Consider the following 18,902-nt stretch of genomic DNA (forward strand, 5'->3'; position numbering starts at 1 on the left):
TACAAATGGTCTCATTTGAGAGATGCAATAAACCACTGTGAGAAGCCAGCTGAAGTCAATGGCTTTTTTCGGACACCCTGTGCTCTTCCACTCCAACTAACAGAAGACTCACCTCAGCAATTACATCATGGGATAGGGAGGAAAAACAGCATAAGTTTCATGATTATTCTGATTAGCCTGAGTTCATGGAACAGCTCAAGGTACATTTACTGTCCTGTGGGTATTATATGCTAGCAAGTCCTTGCCACAAAACCTTGTAAAGTAAATGCACTGTCATCACACACTGCTATTACAAGGTATGAGAAAAAATACCTCTGCTACAGTGACATTCATTGCAGTACATAATCTGTACATTCATCAGTCTTCTTTCTGTTCCTAGGAAGGTGTTAACATTATGGATATAGCTTTGCAGATACATATACCATGGCAACTCAGAAGGTCATTGCACAGAAGGCCTGGTTTGTGGCTTGTCAAATAGACAAGCAATACTTTTGTGAACTCCATTCAGAGAGATGCAGCAGCCTCAGCACCAGTGACCAGTAATGCTGGGAGCTCTGGAGTTTACTGGACACCTCCTTGAAGGGATCTAATCACAATCAGGTAGATGGCTGATGACCTTTCTGCAAACAGCTCTCTGAGTGTCACTAATGTTGATGGAAATTTTTCAGTAAGCTTACAAGTAGTAAACAGAAGCAAAGCGTACTGTTGCTGTTTGTGAGCAAAGAGCTGGAACCTCTGGAGAGTGTTAATGCTTGGTTAGGAGATAAGCACATGGACAAAGACAGGGGATAGCATTACCCTGGCCATATTCAGTTACATTATGCAAGACAGGCCTGGTTCACACTGCAGCAAGAAGGGCAAAGCGACAGAAGTGACAGCAAAGCAGACACAGAAGAAGCAGCACATTCACAGCCCCAGAAGAGACTGCTCCCTGCTGGCGCCAGCCTGTCTGGGCTCACCTCCCTAACAAAGCAGGAACCTGTTCACCTCCTGCCCTGGAAAAAACTAACCTTGAGTCAACAGAGAGAGACAAGACACAACGTGGCCATTGGTGTCTCTATTCCTGGCTATGCAGTTGGTTTGCCAGCATGTGAGGACCTGCAGCTCAAAGGGGAGCCAGCTACAGATGAAGGCAAAGAGCGTTTGCACTCTGCTGCCCGTACAGGGCTGCAGGAAGGACTGGACCATGGGGGCTGCCTGAGGTGTAAGCACCCAGGGAGTGAATCTGCTTGCTCCTTTGCCCCACCCATGCCTATGCTGTGGCTCCTGGAGTCCTCACCAAAGAAGTGTGAGGGGCCCATTTTTCTGCCACCCAGGTTTTGTGTCATTTTGCAGACCCACTTCTGATCATCAGACATCAAGCATCTCACACACCTTACACAGGCATCCCTGCATCTTCACTGTTAACATTTCCAGGAGCCACAGTCCGTTTCCCTCAGCCCTGTAGTACTAGCAGTCATAAAGCTGTGGCCCCTGCGCTTACAGAATGGCAAATGCTGTAAAGTCTATGGCTTTAGTCCATCTATTGTCCATGCTTCAGCAGGGAAATTGTCATCCTGAAACAATAGGCAAGAGCAGTCACACTTGACCAACCTTTCCTTAAAATGGTGCACCACCTGTAAAGACGGGCAGCACATTCATAGCTTTACTGGGGCAGAGGTGGTAGTTCAGGTGTCCTGTCCCATCCCTTCCGTGTTAAATTAATTCCTTTCCCATGCAGGCATTTCTCACTGGACATTGCAGAAATGCTGCTGCCTTCTGAGTTCAGTGTGGCAGTAGTTTAACAGGGCAGCACATCTCCACAACAGAATTGAGAGCAGGGAGAAAATAAATGCCGAGCTGAAATTCCAAAGGGAATTTTGGTAGACAGAATAAGAATAGCTGAGCTGGAATTTGATATATCAGGAAACTGGCTGCCAGGGTCTTTCATGGCCACGAATGATCAGAGCCTAAGAGAAACATCTGGGTATCAGGCAGGTTCAAGTTTTAAAAGCCATTCTTCCAGCAACTTGCTGCTCAGGAGTGCTGTTTACAAGGAAGCTTGCCAGTGTTTTGTAGGAATTAGTCATCCAAAACTACAACATCCAACATCACTGAGCCCCCATAGCCTGCAGAAACACTTCTGGCTCCCTGGGAGCTCTACACTTACAAGTCACAACCCCAATTCCCATCAGCAGCACGGCTGCCTGTGAGGACAACCTGCTTCGTGCCAGACTGAGGAGATCACTGAGTAATGACAGACTGAGGGGCAAGAGCTGGAGAAAAACACAGAGTGTTTAAAAAAAAATCCTGACCAATGTGGTCTGCTGGGAGAAGAGATCAAGGACTGCTGAAAGAGAGACACTTCCATGAAGGGGAAAGCTTTCAGAGCAATTACACAACCTCTGAGCTCTTTGAGCATCTGTAAAGAGCATGGGATCCTCATGGCACAGTCTATGTGATGACTCTTTGCTTATAGGTCTCAGTATATCTTTAGTTTTTAGGCCTGCTCTACACTCTCTTGTTTTCCACAGAATAAGCAGGCAGGTCAAGAATGCAGTACTTTAAGCCAAACTAGTAGTAGTGGTTCCAGATGTACTGTGGACACAAGTTTACTAGCATCACAGTGCCTTATACTGATAGAGCTTGTTTCTGTAAGAGCCATACCCCTATACTCAATATGCCACTATGCCAGTCCCCACAGTGGTAGGGTTGTACTACTTCAAATATACTGGAGTGGCTAAAATGGCCCATTAGGGTAGGTAAATGAGGCCTTAAACTGCAGAAAGAAAATGACTCCTCGTTAACCAAATCTCAAAGCAAGCTAAAACGGAGCTACAGATCTGTGCTTGAACATAGTCAAGAGGGATGTTATCTCAGACACATGCCAGGCACTAAGAGCATTTGCAAAAGGGAGTTAAAATTACTTTGAAGTGGTTTCTCAGACTAGTTTGTTTTTAACATCCACACTAGCAATACTATAAGGGTTTCTCTGGGATTAGGGTCTGGACTGCAATGCCTCTGCTCAGATCCAGCCTTGAATACTTGGAGACACATTCCTGGAACTCTTCAAAGGCAGTGTTGCGTTCTGCAGTACCTTACGGAAGCACCTAAAGAAACAGTATGGTGTCTTGTAGGGTAGGGTATGTCCCTACGGGCACAGTGTTATGCCTGACTTATACCACTAACATTTCACAGTATTAAGGAGCTGTCTGTAGTGAAAGGGCATATTTCAATCGTGTGAACTCCCGCATTTGTCTCAGCAGTGATCTTATCTAGCCACAGAGTTGTTACTCGGGGTTTTCTACTGCACACTGCTTACGTCAAGCTGCGAAATAAGGCCTCTGAACATCACTGCCCTCCCCTGGACAACACTGTAACTGCTGGGCTGGGAAAACAAACCTTCAGATCCAGTTTCAAGGGCGGGAATAGTGGGACGAGAAATGGAGATGATAGGTCAAACTTCACGTCAGACAGAACCTGCCTGTTCTGGCCTTATTTCCAAGGAGAGCTTTGCATGGCCTTTACCTAACAGAAGAGATTTTCTCAGGACTCTGAGTGCACCAGTCTTAATTGTGCCAGTCAGCCTTGCCTGAGATCCCCACCCATGCGCCCGTAGCTCCTGGAGCTCCATTTCAGCGCAGGCCTGGGCACCCAGACCTTGCCTGAACTAGCTGTGCCTGTGCCCAGCCCTGCGCCCTGAACACATGCTTTAGCCTTGTTTCCAGCCTTGCCTCTGACCCCCTCTCTTGCTGCTCCTAACCAGACTCCCTGGGTAGACCCTGGACATGACTGTCACCCTGCCTTCACTGGAATGGTCAATGCACCCTGTTATCACCACTTCTGCTCTGACCACCCCCTTTCGAACTGGTAGGACCGTGCCCTAGCTGGTGACTGTGCAGCAGTCACCCTTGGCACCTGGCTCATATCCCATCATGGAGCAGCCCTACTCTTGCTGCTCCTTGACAGATTTTATAAAATGTGATAATCCACTACACAGCTTCATATGCCTGCTGAGTGAGGGTAGGAGGGATCTGCTAGACCAGAGGCTTGAGGGGAGTTAGGAATCACACAGGACACCTATGCAAGATTGCTCTGTCTTCCACAACACATGCTGCATCCATTTCTCTTCCTCCTTTCTATCAGCAACACTACAAGAATGTGTTGCTGGGTGGGGAGGGGGGTTTAAGCTCAAAAGGAAAGCTACTCTCCTTTTGGTAGAAGGGAAGATGATTACTATTTCCTATGCAAGGTCACTGCCTTTGACACGGGGATATTTGCCTTCCTTGCAGGGTTTATCAGTTCAGCACGATACCCAAGGGAGCAAGCCACGTGTTTCCAGCAGCTTTCAGGTCTCAGCAGAGCTCAGATTTCTCTGATGAGGAGCTGCCAGGCAAGGGTCTTGGGGAGATGCTGCTGCCCGCACACATGCCGCTCTGCAGCTGACTCACAAGCATTTCTCTTTTTAATAAAGTGCCCTGTAGGGAAGCTAATGCTGAAGCCCCTGAGATTGGGGTTGAGCAATTAATACTGAAAATATCCCTCCCTGCCATTTCAGAGCCAGTTCAGAAGAAAGTCATACAGAGACTCACTCTTTCTACAATTGCTAAAGATGAAACGTGGTGCATGTAGAAAACACCAAGATGAATTGGATCCACGGATTTATCGAGCCCCTGATATGATTTTGGCAACACCAGACCCTTCACAGATCCCCTGGAAGAGGATCAAACATTTAGGAAGCAGATGGGAGGTGATTCTGTGTTTGAATCAGAGCTGGGTTTACGGACTGCCAAGTGGTGGGAAACTCCGGAGCAGTGGAAGAGCAGCACCAGCATACCCAAGGAGAAAGCCTCCAAAGCATTTGGCACTTCACTTTCAGCTCCTCTTGGCTGCAGCAGCTTCAGAAGATTCCTTTTCTTCCTACAGTGGTTCCATCCCAGCTTTTTGGCTCCTGTGTGTAATCAGGGCAGCTGTGCACCAAGTATATTTATCTCCTCAAAGCTGTGACCAGGTCAGTACAGAATGTCCCAAAATCCAACCTACCGACTCTCTGTCACAGGCAGATGCCATCCTGGCCTCCCGCCTCCCAACCCTGACCATCACAGCTCTCAAACAGAGCCATTCTGGAAACCATCATCAAGATCTTGGCACCAAAGTCTGAGAACAGCCCAGACCACTGGTTTCTTCTTGTTTCCTGACTCAGTGGCCTCTCCTATTATTTCACTATAGACTATATGTAAATTGTTGCACTAATCATGTCATCCACATCCATCACTGGTCCCAATGACACATCTGGAAATCTTCTCAGGAGATTAGAGAACAGAACCTTATTGTGAGAAGAAACTATCTGATTCCAGAAGAACTAATTATTCTTGTTGTTAAATGTTCTAAAACCAAGCTATTTTGGGGCTGGCATATTCCTGTACAGCTTCTGGAGTGGAAGCCACCTGAACTATAGGTGGGGCATATAACCATCTCTCCAGTTCTTCATCCCAGTTTCCTGAGGCTGCATTTCTGAGACAATTACTGAGATAACATTTTTTTTCACTTTTATTAAGTGGAAAAAGTGAAGGTTATTTAGCTGCAGAGGAGAAGTGGAAAAAATCACACAAGGCAAGTTTAATTCCCAGCTTCACAAGCTCTCAAGGCTGGGAAGATAAGTACTGCAGCATGAGTCCTTGCCTGGTAAAGCTCTGCTCTGGATAGAAACTTTCTACCCTGCCCCTCCTGGAGACTCTGCTGAGCCCTCCTGCCTGTGGGATGTGTCCCTCCCCCCTCTCCTCAGTCTTCCGGCTAAGAAAGGTGCCTAGGCTAAATCTTTTCTTCTTCTGTCCTGTCTCCTGCCACCTTTCAAGACCCTATCCTTTCACTACACAGTGACCCTGATGGTCATTTATAGGCTCTGATCATAGTCTGGCCCAAGTAACTCTTTTTCTAGATTATATAAATTTAGCTTTGTTTCCCTCCTCATCAGGCTCTGATCCCAATATGTTTGCAGCTCTTTGTTCCACTGGGTTACACAACTGATTTTCTGGCTTTACAGCCTCTGAGTGAAAAGCGTCTGTCCTGGTTTCAGCTGGGGTAGAGTTAATTGTCTTCCTAGTAGCTGGTATAGTGCTGTGTTTTGGATTTAGGATGAGAATAATGTTGATAACACACTGATATTTTAGTTGTTGCTAAGTAGTGCTTACACCAGTCAAGGACTTTTTAGCTTCCCGTGCTCTGCCCAGGCCACAAGAAACCGGGAGGGGGCACAGCCAGGACAGCTGACCCAGACTGGCCAAAGGGCTATTCCATACCATATGACGTCATGCTCAGTATATAAACTGGGGGGAGCTGGCCGAGGGGCAGCGATCGCTGCTTGGGGACGGGCTGGGCATTGGTCGGTGGGTGGTGAGCAATTGTATAGTGTATCACTTGTTTTGTATATTATTATTGTAATTTATTATTATTATTACTACTACTACTACTATTCTGTTTTATTTTACTTCAGTTATTAAACTGTTCTTATCTCAACCCACGAGTTTTCTCACTTTCACCCTTCCAATTCTCTCTCCCATCCCACCGGGGGCAGGGAGTGAGCGAGCGGCTATGTGGTGCTTAGTTGCTGGCTGGGGTTAAACCACGACAGTGTCCAAGAGCCAATTTGCATTAGCTTGTGCCATGCATTTGTGCAACCTACTCAGTACAATCCCAGGTCTCTCAGACTGTTTTAGATACCCACCATTACAGTATTTACTTATCCTCAGAAGCATCTGGGGAGGGAGAACTCTCTGAGCCTCCCATCTGACTTGCCTGGGATCACACAGCACGGAGTTGGAAACTGAACCCATGTGTCCCACTTTCAGTCAGTGTTCCAGCCACTGGATTATTCTTCCTCTCACTATGTGTGTCTGCCATTGCTAGTTATTGTCTTCTGTGAAGGTTTTCCATGCACCAGTTACCAGTAGACCTGGTTGTTTTGACTCTTCAGGCCACTTTGCAGCTTGTGTTCCAGCTCTCATCCGCTGGCCTTTGAGCCAAGTGTGCTACTCAGGCTTCTAACTCTGCAACCCTAGCTTTTACCTCTTCCCCCAGGGTTGGATGGGAAAAGCAAATAGAAGTTGTTGCCATCAGACAGCCGCCTCCAACCAAATGTTAGGATAAAGGAAACATGGTTCAAATCTGCTGCTCTGAAGCTGTTCTGGAAGGGCACCATGGCCTAGTCACTTCATCGAATGGGGATGATTTCTGTTGGCACCTCTGAGCTCTCCAGGGTGAGGAGCTGTATGTCCTTTTGAACCTGAATAGCACAAGCACAATGGAGCCCTAATCTTTCATTGCTCCTGCCATATAAATAATAAAAAGGCAGCATGGGGGAAGATAAGGCAGCTGCTGCATGGGTTGTTCTTCTGCTGTAGATAAAAAAAGGGTTCTAGTCTCCAGAACTGTCAGTCTGGCACCTTTCAACAGCAGGAAGTGAATGATTATTGCAGAGGGAAGAAATGAATAAATAAACACCAAACAGATGACTTTTTTATGGATGCTCACTCTTCTCAAGCATGGGCAGCATGTGCCCACAGCTCTGCATGTGGGAGGCATGGGAAGTTGGCGGTTCTTTTATACATTTTACATTTGTTCTGTTCTGCCCGAGTGCCTGATTATTTTTTTTTTCTTTTAAGAAGAAATTGGCTGGGGGAATCTGGAGGTTAAGAGCTGCAATAAGAGGCAATTTTTTAAGCTTTGTCAGTTTTTGCTGCTTAATCAACTGGACATTGTCCCTTTGAATAAAAGATCCTGAACTCTCAGTGAGATGGCTGAAAGGTACCATGAACTCCCCATGCATTTACCGTATGCAAACAGCAGAGTGAGCAGCACAGCTTGGGACATTATTGGGAAGTCTGGCTCCTATCCCATGATAGGAGGCTGAACTATGGCTTGGCAGAGTCTGTTTCAGCCCACTCTAATGGGATACTGTGTAGCTCCCCAGGGAGAAGGGTGGGTGATCACACCGACCTTTCAAGTCGATATGGAGCAGAAGGCTTAACAGTTTCCTTGGGATCAGTAATGGGAATTACGGATCAGACCCAGCTATGGCCCTAGGATCCCCTCTGCCTCCTGCCTTTGGCTCAGTATGCCGAGATCCCAGCAGAAGTTTCCATTCTTGCTCTTTGCTGTTTCCTGCCAGGAGGGGGAGCCTGACTCCTACCTTCTGCTGCAGGCAGCCCGCAGCAGGCTCTGCTGGGGCTGGTTCCTGCTCTGGAGCCCCCCGACTGTCTCGTTGCAGAGACTGCCTCCAAGAAGCCTCCATGCCCACAGTGCCCTGGCTTTACAAGCGCCTGCTGGATGGTGGAGGAAGACCGCAAAAGGAGGTGGGGGGAAATGGGAAGCTGGGTGATGCCATGTTAGTGCTGGGAGGTTGACGCTGAAATAGTGGTGCTGTGACCGAAGGCCTGGGTTTAGGACTGTGAAGGAGCAAGCAGGGCAGGCACTTACCACCATGCGGTTGAGGGACACCCAGCAATCGTCGGGGAAGTCCTGCAGCATAGGCACAAGGAACTGGAGGCAGCCATCCCAGTGACACAGCAGCAGCATCATCCCAATCAGGTTCACAATCCGCACCACTGCACTGGCCAGATCGTAGGTCATATGGAAGATCTGCAGGGGCCAACAGGGAGCAGATTAGATGGCAGCTCCACAGACAACCAACCCAACATAATTAGATGCAGTATCAGGGTCAAGAACCTTGCTAAAGTAACAGAAAAGGCTGCATCAGCTCAGCTCAGGTCAGTCACAGTATGCAGGCAGAACCAGCTGAAAAACAGATTAAAAACCAAAATACAAAATCACAATCATTCACCCCTCTTGCCCTTTGATTTTGCCTTCTAATTTACATTAAAAGCTCCATAACTCACTTTATAAAATAAGTTGGTTGCAAATATTTCTGGAACATCAGCCACTCCTCAGAAATAAACTCTATCATTACATCTTTTAAACTACAATGCCCTTCTTTGATTTCTGCTCTTGCTGAATATAGGCTACATATTGACCCATGGTGGAAGCTGTCTTTGTACTGGATGTCAGATGCAGTCTCTGCAAGTTTCAAATGCAAGAAAGAATGGCCTCAAACTCAGCAGAGACTTCTAGAAGAGGATCTGATTCAAGTATTTTCTTGTATTTCTTGTATTCTGCTGCCATATCACTTCCAGTCTTACGTGAAGGTGGGCAAGGAAAAGAGAAACATGGCAGAGTGGTATAGCAGTTCTTAGCAAGGAAGCCCAGAAACCTGTAAACAGGCAACAGCAACCACACCTCTGCAGTCAGTTCTCTAATGCAAAGGGAGTCTACGGCCATGTTGTACGTAGTACTGGTCATAAGCAGGACACACTGAGAAATCCAGGTGCTCTATTATCAAAGCTGCATATGCAGTCAAGAATTACTTGATGGACACTATTTTTTTACTGCAGGTGGTGTGTTGTGGAGACATCTGCAGTGCTTGGCTCTTTTATGCCCAGCTTTGTGATGACAGACACACAGGTCATGCCAGTGACTGCTATCCTGAGCTATGTTTGGTTTTCCCTACTTTCCAACATGCCACAGTGAAGAGAGATGGGCTCTGGAGAGCGAGGCTGGCCCTGTATGGCTCAGCACACCGCCCACCTTCTGGCCTCTTTTGCCATTAACACAGTTCATGAAGAGAGGTGACCTTCAAACTGCCACTGGGCAATGGTTTGGATCCAATAAGGACCATACACTTAGTCCTCACAGTGTGCTGGCTTCCAGCTAAAGAAGCCTGCTGCATTACTCTGAAAACAGAGACTCCAAACACATCTGGCATCCTCTCCCACATGCTGCTGTGTCACCAAGGCAATTTGTGACAGAGCTGGGATGGATGGAGGCCTGATGGCCATACCCCAGCCCTGCCAACGTGTCCTGCCCTAGAGCCTCGCCTAGAGAAACGTTAATCACTGCTCCCCACACACCGTCTTGCTGTTTCTGGTAGAGGAGGAGTGAAATATTTGGACAACTGTGTGTGAATGAAGCAGAGAGACTCACTGCTCTCAGCTGCTGTAGCTGCGCCTTCTCAGGAGGCCTCCCCATGGTTTGAAGGCACATACTGGCTGTTTTGCAGCCCAGCCTGAAATCTGGTGACACAATGTCCTAGTTGGATTTAATGGAAGGGAACAAAAAGCAGAGGAATGTGAGGAGCAAAGAAGACTACTGTGAATCAGATGAGGCTGCATGTCCCAGCTCTATTCCTGCATTTCCACCCTGACCTGTGGGACGGTACTCGTTTCCAGGGTATATTTCAATCAGCTTTGTCCTAATCTAGCTACATCAGCTTGAAGCTTCCCACAGAGCTTGTTTACCCCACCCCGTAGCCCCTCCTGCTCTCTCAGTCCTGGACTCTCCAACAGCCCTGCCATAGCCCCTCCACTCCGGCCCACAGTCTCTCTGCTATGTCACCTGCAGCTCTGCTCTTGTACTTCAGCCCTGCCCTGCTGCTCCAGCTCTGCGTGGTCACACTTTATGTTTTCTGACCTGCCACCACACCACTCAGTCCTGCACCGGGTCCTGCACTTGGGTCACAACAACCCCATGCAACGCTACAGGCTTGGGGAAGAGTGGCTGGAGAGCTGCCTGGCAGAAAAGGACCTGGAGGTGTTGGTCGACAGCCAGCTGAATATGAGCCAGCAGTGTGCCCAGGTGGCCAAGAGGGCCAATGGCATCCTGGCTTGTATCAGGAATAGTGTGGCCAGCAGGACCAGGGAGGTGATAGTGCCCCTGTACTCAGCACTGGTGAGGCTGCACCTCGAGTACTGTGTTCAGTTTTGGGCCCCTCACTACAAGAAGGACATTGAGGTGCTGGAGTGTGTCCAGAGAAGGGCAACAAAGCTCATGAAGGGTCTAGAGCACAAGTCTTATGAGGAGCGGCTGAGGGAGCTGGGGTTGTTTAGCCTGGAGAAAAGGAGGCTGAGGGGAGACCTTATTGCTCTCTATAACTACCTGAAAGGAGGGTGCAGCGAGGTGGGGGTCGGTCTCTTCTCCCAAGTAACAAGTGATAGGATGAGAGGAAATGGCCTCAAGTTGCGCCAGGGGAGGTTTGGTTTGCATACTAGGAAAAATTTCTTCACCAAAAGGGTTGTCAGGCACTGGAACAGGCTGCCCAGGGAAGTGGTTGAGTCCCCATCCCTGGAGGTATTTAAAAGACGGGTGGATGTGGTGCTTAGGGACATGGTTTAGTGGTGGACTTGGCAGTGCTGGGTTAATGGTTGGATTTGATGATCTTAAGGGTGTTTTCCAACCTAAACAATTCTATGATTCTTTCATTACAGTGTAACTCCCAGTGCTATTGTAAAACTGACCTCCAAGTGAGCCATGCAGAGCACACAGTGACAGCTATCCAAGCTCACCATTTCCTTAGGGATGGAGTAGGATTAACTGTCAGTTCTTCAGATGTAAAATAAACCTGTAAAGACAACTTTCTTACAGGGCACCAGGCAGTGGGCCAAAAGGCACAAAGACCCTGATACAGGCTTATATAAGATAGCAAAGTAATTTTCAGTTTGCTGTGTTATTAATGAAAATTGGTAGTTCAGTGACTGAAACTGCAGGGAGCAGCACACCTAGTGCTTCCTGAGTGCTGAACACCTCCAGAGCACTGCCTGGGCTCCCCTGAGCCTCAGTCTAGAAGATGGGCATGCAGCGGGTGACTCAGCTGCCTGGGAATCACCTCTGGAGGTGCAGGCGATTACAGGGGGAGATGACTCTCAGGGAAGTATCTGAAGCAGGGCATAGGCCATAGGCATGCTATGTGACTGTACGGCTAAGTCCATATAACTCCTTGCTGCTCTGACTGCTGCTTCTGCTCCTCCCAACCAGCCATGGCAGTATGTACCTGCCATCTTTGCCTATACCAGGGATTAGCCTCCTCTGATCCCATACTGAGTCAGTGTAAGCAGCTAAAAGGGCAGAAAACTTTTGTTATAAAAGAAAGGAATCATGGTTTGTCAGTTTAGCTGCCTAAATTGGCTCATCACTCTGTTGTCAGAGCTAGCTGTTCAATTTGAATGCCTGTTTCCACACCAGATATTAACACTTCCCCGCTTAATCAGGATGCCATGAGGTCATACGCGTTGAGAGATGCCGATATGCTCAATCCAGACTGGGAGGGAGCCACAGAAGAATGCTGGAAACCAGAAGGATGAATGATTTGGATAACTGCTTCTAAACTCCATTATTTCCACTGCATCCAAGATGCAGCTGGAGTCCACAGTGTCACTTAGTGTGAGAAAGGCCATTCTAGCAGTATTTCTGGGCTGAAAAGAAGAAAATATCCAAAATCCAGCATGAAAGGCTGTTCCAGGAAATCCAGCTCTCAATGCTGACTCATTAGGTCAGTATGAAAGCTGGGCACATAATTCATAAAGACTAATTCCTACTGGTTTCATCTTTTTTTTTTTTTTCCCATTGCAGAAATGATCATTCTCATTTAGATAACCCAAAGCGAATCCAGCCTATTTGAGTGACAGCCACGGGCTATGCTTTTAATGAAGCCAGAGCAGCAGTTTGCAGAAGGATCTCTGAATGGATCTTTTGTATTGCCAGGTTTTTACTGTGCTAATGACTTTTCCTCTCCCACCTATATGTGTTTTTCAAAGAGCTCCAGCCCTTCTGTAACCCAGGGAACTCCAGCCAGGGACAGGGAGAAACCCTGTCAGATTTAGGAAGTGCTTTTCTTCCTTTAATATATTAAAACCAGAGAGCAAAGAGCCTGAGGGAATGGATGGTTTAGGGGAAAAGTGAATGGATATGGAGCTTCTTACATGGCAATTGGGATCTATTCTAGTCAGGCTAGGGCAGAAAGCCTTTATTCTGTGGTGCACCTACAAAAAACAGGAATAAATGAGTGTGTTTGCTTCTGCCGTTAGGCCCCGCTGCCTCCTCTCATGCACTAATAACACACATTTGCTGGCAGCTGAGAAATGGCAGCTCTGTGCAGAGTGTGTGTACATCTTGGCTCACAGGTCTTCCTTCGCCGCTGGGTCACCACCCATCATGTAACCCACCTGTAAGTGTAGGACCCAGTGCTGAAGAACAAAGGGGAGGAGAGTCCTGCCTCTGGATTAACACTGGGGTGCATCTGCCCTTGTAGTGCACGGTTGTTTCCAGCACAGAGCTCAGAGAGGGCAGGAGCTCAGTGGCCATTCGGGATTGCCCTCTAATGCCCAGCACTGACTAGAGGGAAGGATCACAACTGAGCTGACACAAACTTCCCACACAGGTAGAGACAATATCTGCTTTACCGCAAGGGTGGATTCAGCTCACCTACTTTGGACCTTGAGATCTAGACTATATCATTAGAGTCATTGGATGGAAACACACACACAGAGGGTGGCACATCTGGTTTGTGGCCGTTCTTTACCTGAGAAGGAGATGCACTGCGTCTTGGGAATTCCTGTTTCTCTCTGCTGCCCATAAAGTAAGCCTAGATAATGAACTCCAACTGTAAATGTCTGAACTGCAGGTGAGACAAATCCAATTTCAGATGTCAGGAGTTACCAGCTTATGCCCGCTCCCTGGAATACATTTGCATTCACATGCAAGAGAAAAATAAGAAACACTCACTGTGCGGCACACAGGAATAACTGTGAAGGGGTGCGAACGAACACCTTTCACTGAGAAGCAGCTCCTACTGTAAATAGGTGCCTGTGTTGCAGGGAATACTAACTCCAGTAGTGTGCTGGAGAATGTCTAAGCCAGTGCTGCAGTGCCCTAAAGCAGTCTATAGCTCACCAGGGAGAGGTGGGGAAGAAACATTCTAGAATAGCTGGTCCACAAGCAGAGGAACGTGAGTGGTAATTGGAACTTCTCTGGTTTTCCTCATTAACACTCAGGGCTTTCTTGTCCTGTTGTAACACAACCCAGGCTGGGTCCCAGAGCATCACACCTCCTTCTGCCCCTGGAACTGCTTGTGCTTTCTGCTGCCTGTGATTTGGAAAAAGAGAGGGAGGAGGAGGAGAAGGATAAAGCATGGATTCATGCTTAAAAGCACCTCTTTCCAAGGGTATTCTCTGATAGAGCTAATATCCCTGCTTCTTGATTGCACAAACCAAGCTGTGGCTTCAGAATCCCTGTTATGAAGTCGGCTCTGTCCTTCTAGCCAAAGGACACCTTGCAACGCTTTCTGAAAGGACAGCTTGGGAAAGTGGGAGGACCAAAACTTTCCTCAACAAAGTCATCTCCAGTTATATAAGAGCTCCATCTTGGAAATCCCACTTATACAGAACAAGCTATTGGGATCTTATCAGTATGAATCTGAAATCTTGTCAGCCCCAAATAGCTCTGTACCATACTCCTCAATTGGCTCTGTACTGCAGCAGGATTCCTCTAACCTGATCACTTGAGCTGGAAGAAATCAAGGACACCTTGGAGAAGTGGGGGCCTGGCTCTGGTAGTGAAACAAGGGCTTTGACTGAAGTCAAAGTTGTATGTTTAATTAGGTGTGTTGTTTTATGTTGGCACACAGCTTGGTGTGGCTATCCAAACTGAGAGGTCACCAGAATTTCTCAAATCCTTGAAAGAGACTTGCATTAGTGTGTCTGTCTATCTAGGGCCGTGGAGGCTGGACTGCTCCGAGACTGAGAGCCCACTGAGAGGACTCTGCGGCAACTGCTGTGCAGGGAGGCAGCTCAGTCCAGGCACACTCTGCACCAGCCCTGCCAGGCCTAGGCCAGCCCCAGCAAAGCCTCTGTCTCTGCGCTCAGCTCCCCAACATGTCAAGCCCTGCAGGCTGGGGCATGATTGCACATCCCTACTGGCTCTGCAGGTACCAGAGGTGCTATGCTTGGAACAAATGGGTTTTTCTGAGGGTCTGGGGACCACGACACAGAGGCATACTAATGATTCTCTTTGGAGCCAGCACGGCTGAGCCAGAGCTAAACACCCTGCCAGAGAGAGCTAACAGCATCTGCACTTGCTCAGCTGAACGCTGGCTCTACACAGAACTGACTTCCATCCACAGGGTTTATGAACAGCCTCTGCACGACAGGAAAGCAGTGAAACTGCTTGTTGCCCTTCACTACCTCTATAAGCAACATAGCAGTATTTCTGTAGCACTGCATCTAAACTAAGAAAGCCTGCTGGTCCTAAGCCAGTGCTGGTGTCTGTATCCACACTATGGTTAATATACAACTATGATAAATCCCCTGTGGATAATCAAGTAGCTGTGACACTGCTCCAGCTTAATAGAAAGCAAAGAATTTACTCTTAATTTATGGCTTAAAAAAACCAAAGACCTTAAAAGGAAATACAAATTTCAAAAGAGAACCAAAACAGTATCATATGTCATTCTGAGTGCTCTAGGGTCAGAGTTAAGGTTGTTCTGCTGTGAGGAAATATGTGTTTACTTACATTTAAGAAGAGTATTTGTGGACTATGGGGAAGAAAGTTGACATGTTTTTCACTCTTCCTTTCTTTACCTGGCTTTTGTAGATAACAGAGGTAAAGATACATTTTCCTCATAGAGGCATTAGCTGCCTTTTCAAACCTAAGTGTTAATCTCTCGATATACTGGGGATAGGTGGTTGCTGTGAAGAGCTTTTCTGAGCCTAAAATACTGTTAGACAGATTACAGTACGGTGGTTGTACTAAGTCCCTGCATCATCAGCTACGGTGTCTCTGCACCTATCTAATCACTGACAGGGCCTCATTCTGTTTAGTTACAAAAACTGACTGGACAACAGTTTAAGCTCTTACTCATTCTGGCCAACATGCAAACTAAAGGCAGTTCATTGAAAAAACAGCACTTTTGCTCATTTAGGGATCATTACCACGACTCAGTGCCAATTCTTGTGGCAAGGGGCAAAATGTCACCTTCTCCACACTCAGCAAGAGTCTTGACTGACACAACCCATGTAAGAGGGGAAGGGCTTGGGAGCCTTGATGTGCAGATCCATCCTGGGAGGCTAAAGCGAGGGGAGAGACAAACAACATGAAGAGCTCACAGGATGGGCTTCCCCCAGGCACACACAGCATTATGCACATTAGAGCACCGAAGCATGGAAGCCATGAGCACACACGAGGCACACACAGAGCCAAAACCCCTGAGCAACTCAGACACTGTAAGGACATAATAGAAATCAGAGTTGAGAGAGAAAGGGCAGCTCCCCAAGAAATCCAGCCTGTTGAGTAAACCCACACCATTGGGAAACACAAAGTTTCAGCATAGCAACACAAAAGATCTCAGCTGCTGTTTTCCCTCTCCTGATGCTGCTACGGGAAATGCATCATCAACCCCTTTACTTGCTCCTTCCTCACCCTCCCCAACTTTCTATTTATTCTCCCAGTGATGTCACATTTAAGCTGTCATGTTTTCACATGAACTAATTTTACTCCAGAACGTTTGCTGCCTCAAGTAACTCACCAGGCCACACATTTGGTTCTTTTGGAAGAATGGACAAAATGCTGTTCTTGCCACTAAAATATACAAAGATATAAACTCCAAATTTAAGAGACAACTGTTGCTCAGGCTGGCCTGCTGAAAAGGGGTTTAGTTAAGGAAGAAAAATTATGTAAAGGAATGCTGTTGGGCTTATTTACAACTTCACAGTGTACTGGGAAGCAGGAGTCCCTTATGAAGGATTAGCTTTGGGTCAGCCAGTTTTGGGCTGTGCTAATCACAACGTGTTTGGCAGAAAGGAGCAATGGTATGGGAGGGAGGGAGCTTTGGGATCCAGATTGTATTGGGACAACGCTGAAAGCACCAGCCAGCACACAGCAGATGGACTGGAGATGGGAAATCATCTGTGGTGCACAGATACATCTGCAAGCAGTGTGCAGATTCAGGGATGCACTTGACAGTTTGAGATGGTGTGGGATCTGGTTTTGCCTGCTATTTGCTGTGCCAGCAAGGAAAACTATAGCCAGAAGATCAAGTTTTAGATGAAGGCAAGAGTTTGGGGTTGATTCTCTTTTTATGCTTGCTTTGCACCAAATGACATAATCAATGTCAGCAGAGTTGCTGATGCTGCCTTGAGTCAGTGCGAGAGGAGAATCAGGTCTGTGATTCATTAGGTTTAACGCTCACAGGGGAAGATATTGTGGAGTGCGCTTGTCTCAGGGCTGCCTGGAACAGCGAGTTTGAGGGAAGTGCACTGAGTGCCAGGTGTTAAGAGAGATATCCAAATAGATTTTACACTTAAAATATAATAATCCTTTTTGCTGCTGTGGCAGTTTTCATCTGAAGGTCTCAAGGGGCTCAGCTGACATTAATCTGGTATGCTTCAACATCTCCAGTGAATGTGTGATCTCCATTATTCTAGATGTGCAAAATGAGGCACATAAAGGGAAAAGGCCACTTGCCAGAGATTGCACAGGAAGCTGAGAGTAAAGTTTTGAGCCAAATCTAGGGATGCTAGCTTTGATCTCCTGCTCTAGCCACCACCCATCTATTGTGGCTACTAACCAGAGCCCAAGGAGGTACCCTTCCCATTCAGAAACAGATGCTTCAGCACCAAGAAAAGCCAGAGTGTGTATGTGCGTGCAGGGCAGGGAGAAGTGATCTTGCAGCAGCCTGGTGCTGTTAAAGCTCTGTAAGAACATGACGCAAGCCTGCAAGCCTCTACCTCATCCCAAGATGATTTAACTCTTCCCAGGCAGCTTGCTTCTGGCTAACAGAAGTTCTTATCCAGGTAGGAGCTGAGAGGCCATAGACAGAGAACAGCAGAAAGCCCATGCAAAAATGTAAGGAAAAAAACCCCAACATTTTCTTGCCTTCTCCCTCAGAGACTTGTGTCTACTGGAAAATATTTACAGCAGAGAAAGGTGAAATAGCAGGACTAATTAGCACTGAGAAAGCTGGCATAAATGGCAGATGTTTATAGATATATATAAACCCCAAAGATCCTGCCACCACCATGTGTTTTGCCTCTTGCACTCTCAGAGTTGAGGTTGTCATGACAACAGCCCCCCTTCCCCTCACCATGCCACCATTCCCAGCCTAGACTTTAATCTTCATCATTTTAAGAACTTTTGTCACCACGGCAACGTGACACAGACTTTTAAAAATATTTTCTAGCACAACTCAAACGACTGTCTTTCCTGCACTGTTTCCTTTAAACGCCTAGAAAAAAAACATTCAGGGCTGGATTCTGCCTCCACTGAACCAAGCTGTAAGCCTCCCATGGATGTTAGCTAGCAGGGACAGGAGCTGGCCGGTGCCTCCAGTGCCGGGGGACAATCATTTTCACCGCCCAGCAACATGTCCCAGAGCAGCAACACAAGGACTGGGGCCAGGGCTTTTTCAAACCTCTATGACTTTGGAGGAAGCGCCCCTTTTCTTTTCAATGGGGCTTATGTTCTCATATGCCTACAGCTCAGGTTTTCAACAGTATCTCTTGATATAGTTAAATGCTTTTGGAAAAAGAAAAAAAAAATCAAGCCCTCAGAGCTGTAAGTAGGTTAGGTGTCTTGCTCTCAGTGGGAATTAGATATCTTACCTGCCTAGGCATTTTTTTAATCTCTCATGGCTCTTATCTGCATCTTTGGGAATTGTAGTTCTTCTGAGAGGCTAGCAATGAATCACTTCTGGAAACAGGTCACAGGCTTTTTTGGAAGTTTAAGAATGACCACAGTCATCAGGCAAAAGGTCTGTCTAGCTCAGTAGCTATACATAGATATGCCTAGGGAAAGAAATATCTGGGAGGCTGAGGGGGAAGGAAGCATAAATACCTGAGAAAAAGACAAGAAACATAACTGGTTTGAAACTTGGGCTTGATTAGTGTGAGGAAAATGTGGCTACCACAGGGTAAGAGGTGAAGCCTGCCAAGGCCTGGAAATGGCATCAAGAAGGAGCACTGAGTGGTCTGAGAGGCTGGTCCACATGGCTCTACGGCTCTGCGCTGGACTGGCACTCAGTGAAGGTATTCATCGCTGGAAAAGGC

General features: G+C 47.2%; 1 protein-coding gene across 2 annotated transcripts in view; it reads right to left on the reverse strand.

Annotated features, from left to right (window-relative positions):
* Positions 1-18,902, reverse strand: part of HCN4 (hyperpolarization activated cyclic nucleotide gated potassium channel 4) — a 107,973-nt gene that overhangs the window by 35,445 nt on the left and 53,626 nt on the right. For both annotated transcript variants that reach the window (XM_087743887.1, XM_009469638.2), the window contains exon 3: positions 8,455-8,616. In XM_087743887.1, the coding sequence (XP_087600013.1) occupies positions 8,455-8,616 (162 nt within the window). The remainder of the gene's footprint in view (positions 1-8,454; positions 8,617-18,902) is intronic.

This window comes from Nipponia nippon, unplaced genomic scaffold (assembly GCF_047370975.1).
Source record: "Nipponia nippon isolate SJK-2023a ecotype South Korea unplaced genomic scaffold, ASM4737097v1 scaffold_9, whole genome shotgun sequence".
NCBI classification, from domain to species: Eukaryota; Metazoa; Chordata; class Aves; order Pelecaniformes; family Threskiornithidae; genus Nipponia; species Nipponia nippon.